The sequence below is a fragment of the Equus quagga genome, chromosome 3 (genome assembly GCF_021613505.1).
Source record: "Equus quagga isolate Etosha38 chromosome 3, UCLA_HA_Equagga_1.0, whole genome shotgun sequence".
Lineage (NCBI taxonomy): Eukaryota > Metazoa > Chordata > Mammalia > Perissodactyla > Equidae > Equus > Equus quagga.
The window spans coordinates 54,442,301-54,464,747 of record NC_060269.1 but is presented as its reverse complement, the minus strand read 5'-3'; the positions used below and the strand labels follow the sequence as shown (position 1 = coordinate 54,464,747).

Below are 22,447 nucleotides of genomic sequence, written 5' to 3'. Positions count from 1 at the left end.
GAGGGGAGTGGGTAGTGTGTGAAGGGTGAGCAGGCGCTGCGTGTGCAGAGGGGAGTGGGCAGTATATGGAACGTGAGCAGACCCCGAGTGCACCAGGGCACTAGTTCCTGAGACAGGGTACAACTGTAAGCAGGTCTGGAGTAGAGGAGGAAGGTTGGCAGGCTGGAAAGAGTCTACTTAAGGAGAAAGCTGAGGAAAATGGTTAGGCAAGAAAAGGAGACGGGAGAATAGTCGAATAAGGACAAGAAAGAGTAAATGTGATTAAAGTCAGTCTGATTAGAAAACTTTATGTGCCCAATTTGGGGTGGGTGGAAGTTGGAAGATAAAGGAAGTGATCATCAGATAAAAATGCCCTAGCACAGTACTCTCCCCAAATAAATATTAAAGGAAAGAACAAATAAAAAGATGGACTGTTGTGGGATAATGGGCTTCTCAGTCTCTTCTTATATTGCTTTGGAGAAATAATTTGTAATATTCATCTTGGATGTTTGTTATATTGAAATTGAAACATTTCAAGTGATGGTCAAATAATATTTGTGCAGTAATCCAACCTAGATATCTTGAGAACAATACTTGACTTATTAACTATTAAAGAATCAGCATTTTTATGAAGTACTGTTATATCTTGACAGATATTTCACTTTGTAGAGAAAAGCCAACATGTATTTTGTTGTACAAAAGACATTTTAAAAAATCCTTTCCTCAACCCGTTTTGCTACTTGTTACTCTGCAGTACTTCCTATTAATATGATTTCTTTGTGCCTCAATTCTTTCTGGAAAATTTTTGAAAGTCAAGTTGGAATCAGCCAGCATTTGTGCCAATTTAGATATAACTAAATTATTAAATTGTGCACATTTTATTGCTGTTCCCATGACAGGAGTATCTTTTAGATATTATTTTTAGTAGGTCATTGAATCTTTTTTACTTTATGGAGCAGTAAGAAATGCATGAAGGAATTTGAATTTAAAGAGGCTGTCTTGCATATATATCTGAGCATTGGCATTTAGAGTCTATAAAATAAATTAGCAGTGAATGTTTTATTTACCTGTTAGAATCTCAGCTAGATCATCAAGTAGTACTTTGCCAGATATATTGGAATACACTTGATGGTACAGAAATGGAGTGTAAAGCATTTAATCAAAAATATTTGTGTGTAGGTCTCACAAGGATTTTAATGTCATATAATATACCTGTATTTGTAACAGAAGCAAAAATTATTTGAAAAGTGAAACTAGCCCACTGTCATATTTATTCTTTTTTTATGTGAGCAAAATAGTCACTGTTTATTGAAATGTATTTTAGATTAAGAATTGTTATAATACTTCACCTGTCTAAGTTGCCAAGATTTTTGATAATGCTGGCGGCATGAATGACAGATGCAAACCCAAGGTTAGACTGCAGAGTCAGTTCTCTCTGGCTTTCTCTCCTTTTAAGCCTCCCTTTTATGTGTAGCCAAGTGAAATGTAAGCTCTGCAGATCCTTGGGGGCCTTGGCCTGATGAGAGGATACAGAAGAAAGGCAGCAGTTTGGAAAGCCTGCCGAAGGCATGGAGGGCAGAGGGCCCGGGTGATGACATGACTCACAGACCTTTCTAAGGAGATGAATGAGAAGGCAGGGCCTCCGTGGGCTCTGGACATATTTTACCCACAGGAGTAGTCCTAGGCTATCAAACCAATTGTTTGGCTTTATCCTTCAGATATTGCAAAAGGAAAATGTGTTCTTTTATTGCTCTTCCAAGTCGTTTAACCGTTTATCCTTAATCATCTGCAGGCTGCGTGGGAATAAGTCTTTTAAAGATCACTGAACTTTGCTTGATTTGAAATCAGAGTAGAATTCATTTTATTTAATGTGGGAAACCTTCTTTGGAGAAACTTGACACAAACTGGCTTTTTAGCTTCTTAGAATTTAATTGAAAAAGAACACCATAGATAAACACAGCCAGATGCGTTAATGTCTGCTCATGGGTTAGACTGCCAGAAGCTTTATGATTCTTTCTCTGTGGTTATTGATCATGGAAATGACTTTAGTAGTCAAGATTTAGCAAGTTGGTGTGAAGTAATGAATTTTAGGTTGCAGTCACAAGGATGTAACTGGGCCAACCATAATCTATATCACCGTTATCATATGTTTTACTCTTGCCACTCATTGTTTTAAGAATGTTTGATGGTTTTAGGAACTATCAATAGATTTGCTTTGGCGAAAAAGTTATTAAGTCCATTGGGCCACTGGTGTGTAGCAGTGATCTTTAAAGAAATAAATTCCTTCAGTTCCCACATCAGCATATCACAAAAGAGCCATACTGTGGGTTGTTTGGAATTGTACAGATCTTTTCAAGGACAGTTCAGAATGGTTTCTAAGAGTGCTGAATCTGTGTCTTGGTGCATGGATTTGGCTGGCTCAGATTTGGGCAGAGTGGGCCAAACAGAGCAAATTGAGGTGGGGAAAAAATCAAGAGAACAGGCCATAATTGTGAATAGAGTTATTTGTCGCCGAGTTTGTAATAGGATTTTCAATTAATTCATGCAGGCTTCCAATGCCTTACATTAGCCCTGTCAAGATGAACTACAGCCACATCTAAAATGCCATCCCCTATTAAACGGTGCATGTCAGTGAATTTGTAATTTCTTCTGTTCAACCAGAAGATGAATGGATTCCACTCTGAAAACAAATGCGTGCTTCAGAAACGCACATTTCGAAATCCTGAGCACTTCCTAGGATGAACATTCTTTGCATTGTTATGCAGTGAATATGTATTAAAAATGTAATTGCTATGTGAATTCGTCCAAAAGGAAAGGCATCCAGCTTCATAGAGACAAATACATTTTCAGGTTCTGGGTTTCACTGGTGAACAGGCTTTTCATACTGGGCAATGACGATGATGATGATAGTTCCTGCATGTAGCACTTACTGCCTGCTGGGCTGTTTGTATGTAGTTTATATACATTAATTTACAAAATACTAACAACAACCAAAATGAAGAAATTGAGGCACAGGTTAACCTGCTCAAGATCACACAGCTTGTAAGTGGCTGAGCTGGGATTGAAGCCCAGGCATTCTGGTTTTGGAGTCTGTGCTTCCAACCCTTACCCTATACTACCTGGTGATGATCCTATCAGCTGTGTTCCAAGAGTTGGTTTGCGAATAGTACTTGTCAGTTCTCTGACTCTGGCTCCATCACTCTTTGTCTCTCATAGTAATATTTATTGCTGTGTTTATTTCCTCAAGCTTTGGAAATATTGTTAAACTGTGATAACCAGACTTCAAGAAATACATAATAAAGTAGAGAATTGAGTGAGGCATCTCTGTGAGGGTAGACAAAAATTAGAATCCTCCCACAAAGTTGGACACTGAATGGAGTATGACCAAAGTTCACAGGATTGTGAGGCACCAGAGTTCCTGATGAGCATTTCCCTTCTGGGGAAACCAAAGGGCACAGCAGAATTGTTTACAAGATTAAGTCAAGGCTGGATACCAGTAGTCATGCCATTAGAGGCAGGATCTTAAGGCAGGGTCCAAAAGGCAGAGGGTACATGAGGGTTTCAGGGCTTCTGGAAGGCTCACCTGCTGTCTTCCCAGGATGTTGGCTTCTAGAGCAGCTCTGATTAACCAAACACAACATCTCGTGGACCAAACCAAGACAAGATGACTGCCAATTGCGTTTTAAGAGCCAAGAACTGGCTCTTCCTCTTAAGCCAAACAAAAATATTTAACAAAAAAGTTTGACTTTTGAGTAGGCCAGACTCTAAATCTCTGTGTAGAAACCAAACCAATTTTTAAAAATTGTATTATGAAGTTCTGTTGCCATCAAAGGTATAAAACTTTGATTCGCTTTTTGGGGGAGCAGGCAGGGAGAGGGCAGTAATGTGAGTAATACTCCATATTGTTTTACTTCATTAGAAAGATTAAACTTAAAAAAAAACTTCAGCTAGTTTAGGCCTGTGCTTTGCACATAGCTGTCCTCCTGCCTGCCCACTTCCTGTCCATTTTCCTCCCTTCTGCCAGACTCATCTGTCTGACACATGATTCTGATCCCCCATCTGTTCTTCAAACCTGTGAGTGGCTTATCATTGCCAAGCTCTTCATTCATTCATTGTTCAAGCTCTTCAACGTGTCATTAAAGACCCTCATAAACTAGCTTCTGCCTACCTCTCTTACACTTTATATTCCATAATTCCTCTCAATGAACATTGCATTCTTTATAAAGCCCCAGTCCCTCTGCACGATATGCTCCATGTCTCTGCTGGTGCTCTCGCCTTGCCTGGAATGCCCTGATTATTCTCTTTCATTCTTCCTCTCCCGCTTTGCCTGGCTAACTCCTGTGTATTCTTTAAGACTTGGCTCATGTGTCACTTCCTCTAGGAAGTGTTTGATTTTCCCACCCACAAAACCCAGAGACCTATGCTTTCTGTTCCTCCATCATATCTCTATCATTGCATTCACTGCACTGTATTGTCATATATTCTAATATTTTATCCCTTAATGGTAAGAACTGTACCCTATTCCTCTTTAAATCCTCAGCACTAGCACATTGCCTAATGAAAAGTAAAAGCTTGATAAATATTTTCTGGATGAATGAAGGAAGGATTTAAGAATATGAAACCAGGAGCCCAGTAATCTCGTTCGTCAAATTATTATAGGTATCTTTGATTTGCTATTTATCCTCTGAGTCGGTGATAGGCAGCAGTGTCCCGGAGAGCCCAGAGATCTTAAAATGACAACTGACACTCAAAGAATGGGTACCTCAATGTCATCAGGAAGTATCACATTTAACCCATTTGATAATTAGATTGCCTTACGGCTACACACACATTTTTAAACTTGTCATTTAAAACCATAATACAATGCAGTAACATTTAACACCTCATCTCTTAGCATATCAGTCTGACAGTGCTCTCTAACCAGAAAAGAGCAAAGTTGAATGATCTTAATATAGATTGTAAAAGACCGTATGTCTGGACAATCACAGATTATAAACTCTGAGAGAGCAGTGACCATGACTGTCTTACTCGTTGTTGTGTCAGATCCTGACATGTAGTAGACCTTCAGTAAATACTTGTTGAGTTGAAAGAATAAGATCTACTTCCCACATTAAAAGCAGTAGGAGGGCTGGCCCCGTGGCCTAGTGGTTAAGTTCAGCATGCTCTGCTTCGGCAGCCCGGGTCCAGTTCCCAGGCACAGACCTGCACCACTTGGCAAGCCATGCTGTGGCAGTGACCCACATTCAAAATAGAGGAAGGTTGGCACAAATGTTGGCTCAGGGCGAATCTTCCTCAGGAAAAAAAAGAAAGAAAAGCAGTTGCAAAAGTTTTACCCAAAGGCCAAATTGCTTATCAATCAAGCTTAAAAGCAATTGGTAAATTAATGAATTATGCTTCTGTTTAAATTTCTTCTCAGTTTTTATTATTTATCCTGCTGAATAAAGTAGTTCATATCGGAAATTCATTTTGTTTTTTATGGTTTTTCTGATTTTACACCAGGGAGCCAAACTTGGTCATTGTTCTTTCGTGTACTAAAACCCCTAAACAAGGCAAATCTCCCACTAACTTAAGCTTGGGAGTAGAGGTCTAAATTGCAGAGAGTGCGTGGATGGTCTGCTGTGACATTTGTTGATGTTTGCTGTTTCTTAGTGACACACATATTTAGTTTTTTATGTGAGATTTTCTTCCTAGCGTTGATTTGACCTTGACTTAAAAAACAATGATAATACAGTTAAATTTTCAGACATTTTTGGACCATCGTTTCATTAAAACTCATCTCTTTCCTTAAGGGTATACCTCAGTTACCATGTGCCAAAGCATTATACAACTACGAAGGGAAAGAGCCTGGAGACCTTAAGTTCAGCAAAGGTGACATCATCATCTTGCGACGACAAGTGGATGAAAATTGGTACCATGGAGAAGTCAACGGGATCCATGGCTTTTTCCCCACCAACTTTGTGCAGATTATCAAACCATTACCTCAGCCCCCACCTCAGTGCAAAGCACTTTATGACTTTGAAGTGAAAGACAAGGAAGCAGACAAAGATTGCCTTCCGTTTGCAAAGGTAAAGTTAGAATGAGATGGTTTTCCGTTCGCCAGCTCTTCCTCTGTACCTGGATACGTGGCAGTATGGCTTGTATTTCCTTTTGCAAAAAGCTACAGTAGTTTTTTGAGAACTATCACTGTGCTTCTAAAAATACCTGGAAGGTCTTCATAAAGTCACAAAGAAAGTAATTTTATGCATAGACTGTTCTTATGTGAAAGATAATTTTGGTTGTTGCTATATGCGGTGTCATTTTCATATTTAGAACCTAAATTTAATTCTAAGCTACTTTACAGGGTATATGTGCCATTCAGGGATTTTAATTCACTGAATTATGAATAACAAAATGAAACATCATTACTTCTTATTTTATATGTAAATGTCTTTGCTGAAAAGTACACAGGAGTATATCTGTTGAACCAAGAAAATGCTTTGGAATTTTAAGCAGCATACTGTGTTTTCGGTAAAGAAAAGCAGTAGGATATCCACTTAAATGGGCATTTGGTATATTATCAGAGAGAAAGGGAGAAAAGATTGAGAACTAATCTTAAACAAAAGTTCAAGAGGCTGGGGTGGGTAGCATTTGAGGTTGCAGTTTGTGAATCTAAACAAAATAAGCAGCCAACCCTTTGCATAGAAAGAGTTCGTAATTTTACAACTGTCTGAAAGGACAGCAAGTTGACTGAGAGTTACTGTTTAATTCATGAAAGTTTTGGATTCATATACAAAAGATATGTCGTATCATTTTTATTCATGTACTCTTAAAACTTGATTGTCTTTACTGAAAAGAAAAATTGTCACAAGCTTAATGGGATCAGGTAGACTAATGTTTGTTGTTTTTTCAGGATGATGTTCTGACTGTGATCCGTAGAGTGGATGAAAACTGGGCTGAAGGAATGTTAGCAGACAAAATAGGAATATTTCCAATTTCATATGTTGAGGTAAGTTAATCTGTGGAAACGTCAATCATGTTAGTATTCAGCTTAGTAAATAAAAAATTAATTATGCAATTTGAGTATTAAGAAGTCCTCACAACCATTTTGCAATATATACATACATCATATCATTATGTTGTATACTTTAAAGTAATACAATGTTATATGTCAATTATATCTTAATAAAATGGGGGTGGGGGATGATGAAAACCTAGCCTATTGAAAAAAATGTCCTCCAAACAAAGTACAAGGAATGCCCTGTTCCAGATCACTGGATGGATTAGAAAGAATTCCTCCATCCTGCCCTGCAATTACTGAAGACTGTGAAAAGTTTGAAACTCTTTACTTTAGCCCCTGCTAGAAGCATTCCTGTGTCTTGTTAAAAGTTACTGTATGCTTCCTATAAGTACCTGTACTGGTGTTGTGTTCCATTTGCCAACTTTGGGATCTGATGGTTAATAAAGTTCCTGAGTAATGTGGGAGATGGGTGTATCTGTTTGTTTACTTATTTCTTTCATTATCTGCCACATTATCAGAACTAGAATAGTAATTCACAGAGTAGGCCCCTGATAAACATTAAATAAATGAATGAATCTCCCTCCATTCCAACCCAGCTACTACTTAGCCCCCCTCCCCCTTTTAATTAGCTTTGCTCAGAAAAGTTACCACCAACCTGACTTAGTGAGGTCTTTTTAGAGGAGGTGAATAAAGTAACATGGTTGTATTATTTTAAGGAATAACACAGATTAAAAATGAACTAGGAAGTTACAAGTTACAATAGACCTTCATTATGTCACGGATAAAGTGTCACGTAATTTAGTTATAAGACTTTTGTGCTGAAAACAAAATTGAAGGCATTTTCAAAGAATGAAACACAGCTCAAACAACCATACAAGCTCAGCTGAGGTCATGGAAGGCTTCTGGGAAGAAGTGGCATCTTAGTGGATTTCTGTGTGATGGATAAATAGGGGTTAACCAAGAGAAATGGAAAAGGTGCATTTTTATGGCAGGAAGAACATCTATGCGGGAAGACCAGAATGTGCAAAAGCCAAAAGTAAGAGACAGCACAGATTCTTTGGGGAATTGAAAGTAATTCTCTTGTTCAAGATAAGCTTAAGCATGTGAAAAAGAAAAACCACCATCACTTATTTTCCCATCTTTTTATCTGAAGCATTTGCTTTGGCATGATTCTGAAAACTAACAGGACAAATTGTGTTGTTGTAGCCAGCACTCAGTTTCCCCCATAGACAGTGAGATTACCAAAGTTTCCATAAAAAATCAGTTTGACTACCGTATATCCATGGAAAAGTAATTCAAACCATGTACAAGCCTTGAATTTTATCCATACTCTTCAGATGTTCCTGTTTATTGAAATATTTTTCCTCCTTTGAAAGTAAACAACAGAAAAAAATTCTTAACTCTCAGGCAATCCTTCTTGTACATTATTTATATATTCTAACCGTGGGTCATGGAAAATTACACACATTTCCAAGTATTTGAATAGTTACACTGAAGAGCATGGGTGAGCAAAAGATTAGTCATGAAAGCCTGTCTTTACTTGTTAGTTATTATCAATATTACATGCCAATACTTGGTTTGTGATGCATGAAAAAGGATTGCTATGCTTTTGTTATTGGGCAGGTGTAGAATTACACAGATAGATATAAAAGATGCACTGCAGCAAATCCAGAGTTACTTAGAGTCACTCGAGTCATTAGGATTATTTACTCTGACTTAAGTTGGAAAAATAAACTTGTGCCCAAGTGCAAAATATTTTCATTCTTCTGCCTCTTTTCTTTCAAATAAGTATCTTCCTCATTTGAACCAGAATTTTGCCAGTCGAGACAAGGTAAACAAATCATCTGTCTCTAGGAGACTATGAACGTCTCTCTCCTGTCAGGCCATCAGGTTGAAGTTTCTCCTAGAGGCGGAGCATCTGGGGATTAGTGATACCTGGTTGAGCCTTTAGGGGAATAAAGGGGAGGCAAGTTTCAATAGCAACCTACCAACATTCAACTATTTAAATAAAGTATAGACTGTCTTACAAGGCAGGTGAAGTAAAGCCAACTAAATGAATCAGGACCTTTTTCCTGAATATGGTCTTTCTCTTGCTCTGTAAACCACTTCAGGGCCCATACTGTCCCCAATGAAGAAACAGGCTGCGTCACAAAAATTCATGTGTAAATCATTTTCTGATATCTTGTAAACATACATTTAAGTCTCCAGCAGTGTTAGGTACTTTTACTTTTTCCACAGTGCTGCCAAAAACTGTTACCCTCCAGATGTTTTGAGAAGATTGAATGTGATAACATTTCTCAAAGGATCTGGCACTGCTATGTCTTATGCATTGTGGTTTGGAGCTCAGATAAGACTGTGACCTAGAGTATGCCAGAGTATAGGAATGATTGAATAAAAGAATCTCACCACCTCGGATAATGAGGGAAAGGAGATCAGAATTGAATTCTGAGTCTCCACAGCAACATCTGTGTTTGCCACAGGCCTGTCGGCAGAAGCTGGAACTCCCCCTCCACTCCTCCTGGTTGGCTTTGGTAATGGAAATTCCCAAGGAACTTGGTTGTGGCAGAAACTCTAAATAGGGTGGGTCTCGGGCTAGGATTGTGGACCTGGAGTAGAATCTCTAAAGTCAGAGGTTCATCTGTGGAATTAGGGGGTGGGGTAAATTAAAAGAAGCTGAGCATTAGAGGTGGGTGAAGAGAGAACTGAATGGGAGGATTGAGATAGTGAGAAATGCTGTTGGAATAGTTTGCCATCCTTTCTTGTCTTCAATTATCCTTTGTCTTCTCCCTCAACATCCCATAAATGTGGACTACAATCTCTGCCTGTGTTAGAATAAGGTGATAAAATGGTGGCTGTGGTATAGTGACTTGCAAACAAATGACCTCTTATTAAAGTACAGAATTCTTCAAGATTTGAACAGGGGAGATTCTCTGGTTGGGGGCAGGGAGTAGGGGAAAGAATGGCTCGAGTTGTGTTCCTTGGAGCCTTTGTTTAAGCTCTTAAGATCAGGATTCTCTTGCTTTGATCACATTCGCTCTTCCCCTCTGGAGAGTCTCTCCTCAGACCCCTCTCTAGTCAAGCTGTCGAGTTTGTGGATTATACAGGATTCTCCTAGACTTGCGTGAGCTGGAAAGTAGTGAGTGGTAGGAGTTTCTTGGGGGAAATCCAGGGAATTCTTGAAGACACTATGTCAGGATATATATAAAACGGTATATTTGTCAAGGACTGAATGCAGTGTAAAAAAAGAAATCAGTAGCTTGCTTCTTTCTTTGTTCAAAAATACCAGTCTTCTACAAAATAGAATGGAAGATTTTAACCTCACAAATTCAGAGCTGACTCATTCAAGTTTAACAGTCATTTGGACAAGGATGACATGATTCTTAGCAAGCAAAAAGTTTGAATGAAGTAAGTGCTAAATATGGAATTTTGGATGTTTTTCAAACATTATTGTGTATTGTAGGCTTATGGTGGACTATAAATTTTTCTATCATTTTATTTTGATCTCTAATCGTTCATTTGAAATAGCACTTGCCCAGTTTTTTTTAACAACAACAAAAAAATATTTAGCAACTTGCTCCTCTGCTGTAGATATAAAAATAAACTCCTTATGTGCAGATGGCATGAAGTAGGTATGGCCTGATAGACCACTATACTTACTCTTTAGTTACGCCAGAAAGAAGGGCCATATTTCCCATTCTTTAGATCTCTGCTCAAATGTCACTTCTTCTGACAGACTTTCCCTCACCACCTTATCCTCTTACGCGTGCACACACACACACTCACGCACACATGGTGATGTGACAGTGGGGAAAAGCTTGGACTCTGAACCCAGATGGCCGGAATTCAGTTCTTGGCGCTACCACTAATTGTCTGAGTGACTTGGGCCTCGTCTTCCCGTTTGTAAAGTAATAGAACAGCTTTATAGGGAAAGTTAATTCCGGTGATACTTAAGAACAGTGCCTGGCACCTAGTTAGAGCTGTATAAGTGATGGCTATGATTATTATCGTCATTGTTATTGTTATTCCTTCATAACACTTTTTACTCTCTGCAACTATTTTAAGTTATTTGTTGATATGATTACTGTCTCCCAACCCTCCCTGCCTCCATTAGAATGTGAGCTGTATTAGAACAAGGGCCAGAACCTTGTCTTTCTGGTTTGCCTCAGTGCCCTGACGTCCTGCCGGTAGTAGTCTCTCAGTAAATATCAAATAAATGAGCAACCTAAGAACCTTCAGAACAAAAGGTTCTAAACGAAAATCAAACTGGTTTTTAGATGTTACAAGCTTCCACGTTTTTCAGCTAATACTCCCATCATTTACTACCTACGCCTACACAGTGTTTTACATTGGTTTATCTTGATATTACGTCGGGAAGTTACATTCCTCAAAGCCAGAAGGACTGTTGTGTGACCTTAGTGAGATCTCTTTTTTTTTTTTTTAATGAGACTGGGTGAGTATTTGGTTATGCCTCATTTAGCATTTTTCCAGACTAAATAATGGTAGCCATGCTCTGGAGTAGATCTTGGAGCCTCTCCCAATTCCTTATCTCTAATATAGAGAAGACTCCCCAGTGCTTTCTGAAATTGATTTTCACCTGCTTGAGATTATTCCTTTGGCTTACTTTGAGCAGAGGGAGGGTGGCCTTATGGTCAAGGATCCTCATTTTTTTAAATAACTTTATTGAGTTATAAGTGACATATTATCAACTGCACATATTTCAAGTGTGCAATTTGATGAAGTGTTGTTATTTTCAACTTTTAAAATCCACCCATAGGCAAATCTTGAGAGATATTTCTATGCCTAGGGAATAGAATGAAGTCTTATCGGCCTTTGCAATGGAAAATCGTATATGTGGGTCTCAGAGAGCACAAGTGGCCTTAGGGTGGAAAAGCTAGTTTACTCTCCCGCAGAGTTAGGGAATTGGGAGATGTCTGTGTTCCAAGAAATAAGAAGTGGAAGTTTCAGTATGTAGTTTGAAGTCACCAAGGTGACCCTTGGAGGAGCTAAGAATAGCAATGTTAACTTTATTTCTTAACTTAAAGCCTGGGTCTAGAGACTAATGAGAGCAGAAGACCAAAATAATAGTCCTTGACTTATTAATCAGAGAGAGTTGATTAAACAGTATAAAAAGATATTCTATCATTTGTATGTTGGGATGTATTCTTTTCCTTTAGAATTAAAAAGTGAAATGTTCAATTGATTGAAATCATATTTTATAAAAGAAATGTAGAAAAATTTTGAGGAAGTTGGAAAGAGAGAATTACTGTATTGCTTAGCATTCCAAATTTCCCCTTCAATTCTGAAGTAAGTGAATTTTTATAAAAGAAATTTAGAGAAATGATTGGAAAGTCAGAAAGGCAGAATTACTGTGTTGCTTACCACACTAACTTTCTCCTTCAATTCTGAAGTAAATTAATTTTTATAAATGAAATTTAGAGATATTGTTGAGACATCAGTAAGGGAGAATTACTCCGTTGCTTAGCATCATGCTTTCATCTTTAAGTCTGATTGACTGAATACGCTGGATCTGCTGTTGAGTAGCTTTTTTTTTTTTTTAGCACAGTGGGCTCTCTCCCACGGTGTGGGTTTTCATATCTTCTGAATGTTATCAGCTTGATACAAGTAATTGTTGCCTTTTGTTCTGCCACAATGATAGACGGAAAAATGAGCACTGGCTTCTGAATTTCTAAGGGCAAAGGCAGGTGTCCTCTGGACTCCTGGAACGACTGCTTAATACGTATGGCTAGAGGCAACTTGACTAGCCTCCCTCTAAAAAGAAGTCCTTGAAATTAAGTAAGAAACTTTATTTAGGGCAGTTTATGCTCCATCTATTATTCAGCAGCCTCTTTCTAATTTAAGAGTTTCCTTTTGTTTTCCATCAAGAAAACATTTAGGGAGCTGAGATTCTAAAGATCGGTTAATGTTTATTGAGTTCTCAGTGCATGAGTGGACAGTTTCCGGTACTCTGGGTAGTTTTATAGAACATAAAAATGCAGGTCTCCTGTAGAGCCCCAATCAGAGGCCAAGGATAATGACCAAATGGTGTCTAACATCCACAATGATTCCCCAAGGAATCCTCAAATTCTTTAGCTTGGCAGTATTCCCCTACGCATTCCCAGGGCCCTAGCTAAGTTGGTCTAATGATCATTCCTAGAAAACATACCTTGGAATTGCTACCTTTACAGCTCATGTGGGGTGTTTCTTTGTCCATATTTCTGTAGGAAGCTTACCTTTTCTTCAAGTCCAAATGAATACTATTATTTCTCATGAAGCTTTTCTTTCCTAATTCTCCTATGAGGAAGCAAAACAAAACAACCCTCTCCTTGCTTTGAACTTCTGCAATAATCAGTTTGTACCATTCTTACAGACCTGGCACATGCTAAGAATAGAATTATGTGTACATGATTTAATGTTTTCCTGTGTTCCTTGAGAGCCATGTATAAAATATTTTCTTACATAGAGAATATTTGTAATGATTTTATTTCTATAATGTAATCACATTCCAGAAAAGTTGGAAAGGAAGCAAGTAACCCTTAGTCCCATCACATATAATTTTGGTAAATATCCTTCCATTCTTTTTTCCTTATGCTTTAATGATACTACACACATGATTTTGCCTTTCTCTACGTAATTATAGGACTACTAACTATCAGTTGTTAGGACTACATAATAAACATTCTAGTAGCTAAACCGTAATTTAGTTAATTCCTTCTTCCATTTTTTAAACAAGTTAAGTGTCTTGTTTAGGGACACACAGCCAGTAATTGAGAAGTGAATTGTGGCCTTTATCCAGCAGTCCACTGCTGCCCTAGACTTCTGCCCCGGACTAGCCTCAGAGCACATGTGATGATCGCGTTCCTAGGGTTGGTGCAGAATCACTATCATTATCAAGCTTCGCCGAAGAAATGTAGACGATGTTTTGATTTTTCATCAAGAATAACAGCTTTTCAAGTTCCAGCGCTTAAAAGTGAATTTTCAGAAATGGTTAATTATTCAACAATTTCAAATATCTCAAGTTGCCTTTTTTGAGGAAAAAAATCACAAATTAATTAAAACCATAGTATTTTAAGATCTTAAGTTTTATTACTTTGTTATTTAAAAATTTTATTATATTACTATATACATCCTGAATTTTGCTAGTAACTAAGGCTTTAAGAAGCAAATTTTAATTAACCAAGTGTTAAGTCATGTCTTGTATCCTGAAGAAGACTGAATAAATTGTTCTACAGTATTATGTGCCTTTGTATGTGTAAGTGGCATATAAATGACATGAATAGAAGCATCTTGATTATTGAGCTAATGGGGACCTGCTTCTCTGTAATGAAATAGAATGTGTTTCAGGAAAATTTTTCTTAAGTGTTGTTAAACAACATTGCCTTTTATAATAGAGTTTAGTGGCAGTGTACCTTTTAGGCTGCACGTATGTATGGAGCAAATTTTCTCTATGTGCTAAGGAGGAAGATCTTAAAGAAAAGCGCAAAGTCATAATGGTCACTGTTCTCAGTTATTCTTTTTCTGTGTCAGATTCCTTCTTGGTGATTACTCTCCTCTCCACTCCCTGTATTCATCACACATGCGTGCGTGCACACACACACACACACACACTTACTTTAGGTACCAGGGCAGGGAAAATATTCGTTCACTGGTCTGTTAATTGATTACACATCATTTTCGAATGTCTGTCAGGGTGTCATTTCATGCTGACAAATTTTTACTTAGATTTTAATGACAATTCCATATCTTTAGCCTCTTAAAATATATGTGTATTTCTTCTATGGTATTCCTACATCTGGTAATGAGGTCCTTGAAAATAAAATGTGTCATTGGAAAGTTTCTTTAGTTTATGGACAGTGCTTACTTATGCTGAGCATTTGGTGAACAAATACCAAATAGAAAGAAACATTCGTAGAGTCTAGTGTATTGTCAGAGCCAATGAGCACAATGAACTGAATATTCATTTAAATTAAATGAATATATATTTAATATAATATATTCAATATATAATTTTTAATATATTATTAAATTGATATATATTTAATATATTCATTAAACTGAATATGTGTTTAAATTACCCATTGGTTTCTTTCCTCAGCACCATGATTAGATTGTACATCTGTTGCTTCAGAAGTAACAGATTACTTGTATTATTAAGTGTTACTGCCTCTTGAGCCTTAACTTTCAGGGCAGAGCTCTCCTCTCTCTTTAGATCTTTCTGCATATTCTCTGTTCACAGTCTCTATCTCATCTTGGCAGATGGAGTGTTTCTCTTTCCTTTGCTGTTGCTGTCTTTTCCTCCTGGGTCTTTCATCCCCCCACAACGTGGTCACATCATGTATGTCTTTTCTGTTTTGCGTTTCAGTTCTTTGCTTTCTCCTGGCTCCCTCTTCATGTAGGAAAATGGTCGACTTTTTGTCAGCCCCAAAATTATATTGCTTGCCTGCACTCCCCTCAGGTTATGGTTCTACCTCTTTCCTTCCTTTCCTTCTCCAAATTCTCCCAAGAATCACTTACCCCTACTCGCTGCCTCTGCTTTTACTCCCTGCAGTCAGCCTTGGGTCCCTCCAGTCCCTGCCATTGCTCTCCTGGCTCCCGACTAACTGCCTTTTCTTAGCTCTTATTTTGTTGTTTTATCCTCCCAGTGACATCTACCACTAGTCTTTCTTTTCTTTTTTTTCTCCATAAAATTAACCATCACAACCACCGTTCTTAGTCTCCCTGAAACTCTTTGCCTTTTTCATTTCTAGGGCATTGGCTAAATTGTTGGTCTGGGAAACTGTGTGCAGGTCTCTCTGTAGCATCAAATTCTGAATGCTTTTTGCTTTTCCTCCTACCTCTGCTATCTTCTCTACTTTTTTCCTCCTTAAGTCAGAGAATGCCAACTAGTATGACCTCACATGACTGTTATGCTTGGCTTGCAGAGTGGTTTTGTTTTCATTAGTTGTTAAGGTTGAAAAGTCAGGAGATTTTACATAAGCCTAAATTTCTAGATTTCCTTCAAAAAAAAAAAATCGGCTAAGGACTGGCCCCATGGCCGAGTGGTTAAGTTCACACGCTCCACTTCAGCCAGGGGTTCATTGGTTTGGATCCTGGGCGCAGACCTACACACCACTCATCAAGCCATGCTGTGGTGGTGTCCCACATAGAAGAACTAGAATGATCCACAACTAGGATATATGACTATGTCCTGGGGCTTTGGGGAGGGGAAACAAAAAAGGGAGATAGGCAACAGATGTTAGCTTAGGACCAGTCTTCCTCACCAAAATGGATACTTAAAATAAAAAAACAGCTGACACCAGCAAGCAGCTGCCCCTTGAGAGAACAGACACTCCCCAGCTTGCCATAGTGTCCACCACTCTTTATTGGTCTCTATCCAGTCTTCATTCATTGACGTCACCTGTCCTGACTCTGCAGACACGTGGATTTGCACCTCCGACCCTTCATGTTAGAAATCTGTGATCCTGTTTGCTACGTCCTCTTTTCTCGAAAGTCAAGGGGATGTTTCTCTGTTTCCTCCTCTCCCCGACCCAGTGCTGTGACTGGCTTATAATAGTCACTCAAAAAACATTTGGATGAATGAAAGGCTCCATTAGGTTTGATCCTCATCACTGGACCTGAGGGCTCTGACTTGACACAAAGGTCTCTGCCTCTGAGTATTTTGAATGGGATATTTTTATTTTGGGTTGAGAAAAGGTATTTGTACTTTGCATAGACATTAACCTTTACAGATCATTAAGTCCAACTTCATGTTACATATGAGAAATCAGACACAAACACAAGATAAAGTGACTTGCCCAAGACAACAAAACAAGTTAAGGGCCCACTGGGACTCCTCTGTGAATAGTGAGCATAACTCACAGTCATATAGCACTTTATAGGTTACAAAGCACTTTAACCTGTACTCATTGCTCCCTGGCATATACAGAATTGATACTACCTTCCCTATTTTATACAGCTAAGGAAACTGAAGCCATGGAATTTAAATGGTCCACCCAAGATTACTCAGTCAGTGAGAGCAGAGACCGGACTCCAACCTACACCTTTCAGCTTCAAGTTCAGAGCTTTTCCTGTGGTTTCCTCTGATGGTCCTTTATTCAGCTCCCTAAGCTAAAATTGTGTTTAAGCTTTCAGTGGAGTATACTCTCCCTTTGTCCCTTACATTTCAAAATTAGAAAGCTGAAAAAGAGAATTCTAGTTTATTTTTTAACAGCTGGGGCCAACAGAGGTGAAGATAATTAAAATAAGCAAGGAGCTAAGTAACTGATGTTTCATCTTCCTAACATAGGGCAGTGAGGCAGTTACTTTGAAAATCCTTTTCCCTCGGCAGGATGTCTTGAGAGTTGCATTCTGAGTCTGTTCCTCACTCTCCTTCTGCATAAGGGAGTGACCTTGTTGTCACTACCAGTGAACTACTTCCGGCTCCGGAGGCTTCAGAAATGTGGGCCGTGGGAGGTCAGGGGAGTACTTTTAGTAGTCCTTTCTCTGTTCAACAAATCTGTGCGGTTAATGAGCCTCAGGAGACAGGCACCTTGGATGCAGTTCCACCCCCATCATGAGTTCCTGAGGGTCTAGACTCACGCTGTCCGATACATGTGGCTATTGAACACTTGAAATGTGGCTAGTCCAAATTGAGATGTAATGTAAGTCCACACTGAACGCTGGATTGCAAAGACTCAGTAGGAAAAAAAAAGAACATTACTATCTCAATCATTTTTTATGTTGATTACATGTTGAAGTGATACTATCTTGGATATACTGGGTTAAATAAAATATGTTATTAAAATTAATTTTCCGTTTCTTTTTATCTTTTTAAATGTGGCTATAAGAAAATTAAAAATTACACATGTGGCTCATATTATACTTCAATTGGACAGTGCTGGTCTAGAGGCTGCCCTCCCTCCCCTTGGTAGTTCTAAGAGACCACCATTTTTATCCATTCAGCAAGTATTTACAGAGGTCTAAATGGAGCTGCTACCTGAGGGAGGCTTTTGGATCAACTTAAGAAGACTCCTGAGTAGTCCCTTCAGTTTCTCTACTTATTCCTCTGCTCTGGGGGAGTCTTGTATTATAAATGAAGGCTGAGCTTGGTTTTGTATTGGGATCATTCGGAAACAAAAAACCTGTTACCTAAATTGCAGGGAAGAATAGAAGACTAATGGAAATACAAATTCCTCATTGTCATTATGTAAAAAACATTCTGCAAAGGACTGCAATTTGAGGGAAATATTTTCATTTCTGCTTAAGAGGGGGTAAATGACATGAATTTCCATCCCATAGCTTTCATTCACTGTTTTTTTCCCAAGTGTCTTATCTGGGGAAGGAACATTGGACCTAGCAATGCAGCAGAATGGTGAAGTACTACGTTTAAAACATGGTGTTATGAAGGTGGCATTTTAAACCAATGAGGAAAAGATAGATTGTTTGATAAATGGTGATGAGACAGCTGCTGAGTCATGTGAAAAACACAAAGCACTATCCCTACCTCTTCTCTACACAAAACCAAATGATCACCTGATTCAAAGACTGAGATGTGAAAACAAAGAAAAAAAGGAAGGAACCATAAAAAGACTAGAAAAATATTAGATTTTTCTTTTTAAAAATAACTATGGAATAAGATTTTTAAAGCATGCTGTTAAGTTGAGATGCCATAATGGAAAAGATTGATAAAGTTGGCACATAAAATAAAAATTTATGTATAATAAACATATATCAAGTTAAAAAATAAATTGGGACAGTATTTCTAACTTGATGAATATATACGTATACATACATACATACGTATTACAAATGATTTACATAATATATAAAGAACATATAAATCTGTAAGAGAAATACCAACAACCCAATAGGGAAATGGATAAAGTGTGGGAATAAGCAAATCTTAGAAAAAGAAAATAGATATTTAATCTCATTAATAGGGAAATACAAATTAAAATAGTATCATATAGTTTCTTACTCTCCAACTAATGGAGATTTGAAAAAATGATTGATAACACCTAATACTATAAACAATGTAGGGCAACAGGGACTTTTTATGCACTATTGGAGGTGATGAAAATTAACATCTTTTTGGAGAGTAATGTGGCAATATCCTTCAAAAAAGTGTTTTAAGCTTACACTTGGATCCAACAGTTTCACTTTTAGGAGTTTATCCTGCAGATATGCTTCCACAAACATGCCAGGATACATTAAGTGATGACATCTCTGTGCAGTGGACTACCATGCTGTCAGCTTGTCTCTATTGACATGGAAAGATCGTGAGATATTGTTAGAGGAGAGAATAGTATGTACTGCTTGGTTTCATTTGGGTTAAAAATGAATAAAGGAGACATATTTAACAACATCTACATAGAAAATATATGGAAGAATGTGTTCTAAACTGTTAAATGGAGAGCCATCTGAGAACTGGGTTGCTGGGAGACCCGAGTGAAACTGGCCGAGGCCTTTCACTCTTTACTTCATAATATTCTGTACTGTTTCGTTTTTTTAAAATAATGAGCATATATTACTTTCTAACATTTTTAAAAGTCTTTTTTGCCTTTTATCAAAAACCTTATGTTCGGAGACATTCTAGTGGATTGTAATTTAGAATAGATTCTTCTCCTCAAACCTACTATTTGTATTCCCCAGTGCTCAAAAACTAGGGGCTGGTTCATCTGTAAAGCTTCACATAAAATAGTGTCTATTCAACTTAGTTCTCATTAAAATTCTTTTTCTCTTTAAAAAAATTTAAGTTCCATCTTTTAAGAAGGCCAAATTTTTCTTTAGCAAAGAGGAGAACCACACACAAAAAGTTATTTTGATATTTTTCAAATTGCCTTGTTGTTGTTATTATTTTGTCAATATTTCCCTTCTCATGTTTAATTATACTTATGATAATTCTCTTTCTAAATTTTAGAGTTTCCTAAAAAGAGACCTCGGAGTTTTAGGATCAACAAATCCTGTCAGTCTCTGCTGTTAGCTCCAGTGTACTGAATTTTACCTTGTATCCAACCGAGGTCTTATCCTTCCTAAGTGCTTGGAAGCAGGTATTTTAGGAAACAAATTTATTTTGCAGGTGATGAGTGCACTCCTGAACTCAAAGGTCATGGCTAGATAAATGTCATGGAAAGCCTACATGGCTGAGCTCAAACATTCAAAACTGAACTTTATCAAAATTCCGTTAAAAGCTGTCAGATCCTTGCTTTCCTGTTGTTACTGAAGGTTAAGTTACACTTACAACAAAAGCCTCTTTAAGTTTCTGCCCGATTTACTTAATGCCTCTACCAAAGTCTTAACTTTGTGATTTTCTTTGGAACTTATAAAGGCAGCAAATAGCATTTTTTAATACTACCCTCTGCTGCTTCAGAAGTCTAAAGTAATTTTATGGTATGGCAACATCCTGCGAACAAATATTACTGTCCATGTGTAAAAATGAAATGCAAGAAAAATATACTAGGCTATTTAGAGGAATAGAAGTGAAAGAAATGAAATAGAAAAATGAGCTCTATCTGTTTAAAAGGAGATCATATATTATACATGTGGAGAGCCGAAAGAGACAAAAAGATCATTGGCTCCAACTTTTTCGTTTCATAGATAGGAAAGCTGCAATCAAGAGAGGTAAAATGGTTCCCTGAAGGTCACAGAGTTAGTTAGTGGTTGTGCTAGGACTTGAACTGTGGTCTTCTGTCTGCAATTTGCTATCCCACCACACCATGATGTGTCTACCTGCGTACACATGCTTTGGCATGTAGACTATATTTTTCTAAACATTCCAGCCCTATGGCCCAGCAGTTTCACTCCTGGGCATATACCCAATATCTAGATTTGTGCTTATGTTTGGTGGCGAGACATATACAAGATTATTCATGAGAGCATTGTTCTTTTTTTTTTTTTAAAGATTGGCGCTTGAGCTGACATCTGTTGCCAATCTTTTTTTTCTTCTTCTCCATAAAACCCCCCAGTACATAATTGTATATGCTAGTTGTAGGTCCTTCTAGTTGTGCCGTATGGGACGCCACCTCAACACAGCCTGATGAGTGGTGCTAGGTCCATGCCCAGGATCTGAACTGGCAAAACCTTGGGCCGCCAAAGCTGGAACACGTGAACTTAACCACTCAGCCACAGGGCTGGCCCCATGGCAGCATTGTTCTTAATAGCCAAAATCTATAGGAAGGAAGGAGAAAGGGAAGAAGAGAAGAGAGAGGAGAGGAGGGAAGGAGAACCCAAATATAAATCAACAACAGAATCAAGAAATAAACTGTGGTGTATCCACACAATGGAATATTACACAGCAATTTTTAAAAAAGATGGCTGATTCATGGTGCAATGTGGATAAATCTCAAAAAGCCTATTGTTGAGTGAAAGAAGCCAGACATAGGAAATTATAGAGAGCACTTGTGTTATTTATATGTCTGTTTATAAGCTCCTAAAAGACAGGGACCATTTCTTTGCATCTATTAGATCTCCAGCACCTAGTATATTATTTAGCACATAATACGTGATCAATTTGTATTTATTTTGATAGAAAGTATATGATACAAAAAAAGATACAAGGAAAGTACCTAGTATTCTTCTGATTAGAAAAACATCAGAAAATATAGGGACTGATACTTCGTTTCTCAGGTGTTTATACCAGAGCATGGCGTATGGAAACCTGAAATGTTGACACAGTATTAACTATAACCAACACTTGGTTAGGTATGACCATGACTAGACTATGGTAACATTTTAAACTATTTGAAAACAGACACTGCTAATGGAGCCTACAGTTTGACCCCAGAATTAATTTAACCGTGATATCAAGTAGAAGTGATAGTTTCTCTATTCATATTTTTGGCCTCAGTCGGGGGAGGGGGGGGGTGGCGGCAGCGAGGAGTCTTCTCACCTCCTTCTCCTGTTTCTTACTCAATGCAACAGGAGTGCCAAGTTAATTGTTTGGATTCCAGCACACTGATTAGGTCATGCTTTTGAGGATTGGTGTCTTGGGATCTAAATGAGCTTATACTGGAAGAAGGCGTTCTCTGTTTCCTTTTCCTCTGGCATCGTTGGGTGCAGTGGCCTTTCATCTCGTTGGGTGATAAGTTTGGGATGAGGGAAATGGAGTAGCTTTTCTGTCTGCTTTGATTTCAAACCCCTTACACCTAGTCTATGTAGGAAAGAGGACCCTACGACCACCTGGTTCGCTGCAGTTTATCGAAGCTCTACACTGACGTTTGGGCCATTCCTGTCATTATAATAAAATGTTACATTGCTTCCTTTGGGCATTGATTCTCTTGGGGACCACTCAGAAGGTGGGATGGCTAAACCAAGGTAGGATTTGTAAATTCTGGATCTCCTGGTCAAATGCCATTATAATGCTATAATAAGGCCGCCCTTTAATAGTACCTCATTTCGTCATGCCTAGACACACAGCACAAAGAGTCATTATGATCCTCTTCTCCCGCTATTGGTACTTCAGATGCTGATAAGTGTTACTGTGGCATCGCTGCCTAT

At 38.1% G+C, this 22,447-nt stretch overlaps 1 protein-coding gene across 7 annotated transcripts in view; it reads left to right on the top strand.

The window, feature by feature from the left end:
* The window catches only part of SH3RF1 (SH3 domain containing ring finger 1), a 158,230-nt gene that overhangs the window by 96,027 nt on the left and 39,756 nt on the right, over positions 1–22,447 (top strand). For all 7 annotated transcript variants that reach the window (XR_006887930.1, XR_006887929.1, XR_006887931.1 and 4 more), the window contains exons 3-4: positions 5,769–6,044; positions 6,869–6,964. Coding sequence is in view for 3 of the 7 variants with exons in the window: in XM_046656335.1 (XP_046512291.1) it covers positions 5,769–6,044; positions 6,869–6,964 (372 nt within the window). In the remaining 4 variants the exon portion in view is untranslated. The remainder of the gene's footprint in view (positions 1–5,768; positions 6,045–6,868; positions 6,965–22,447) is intronic.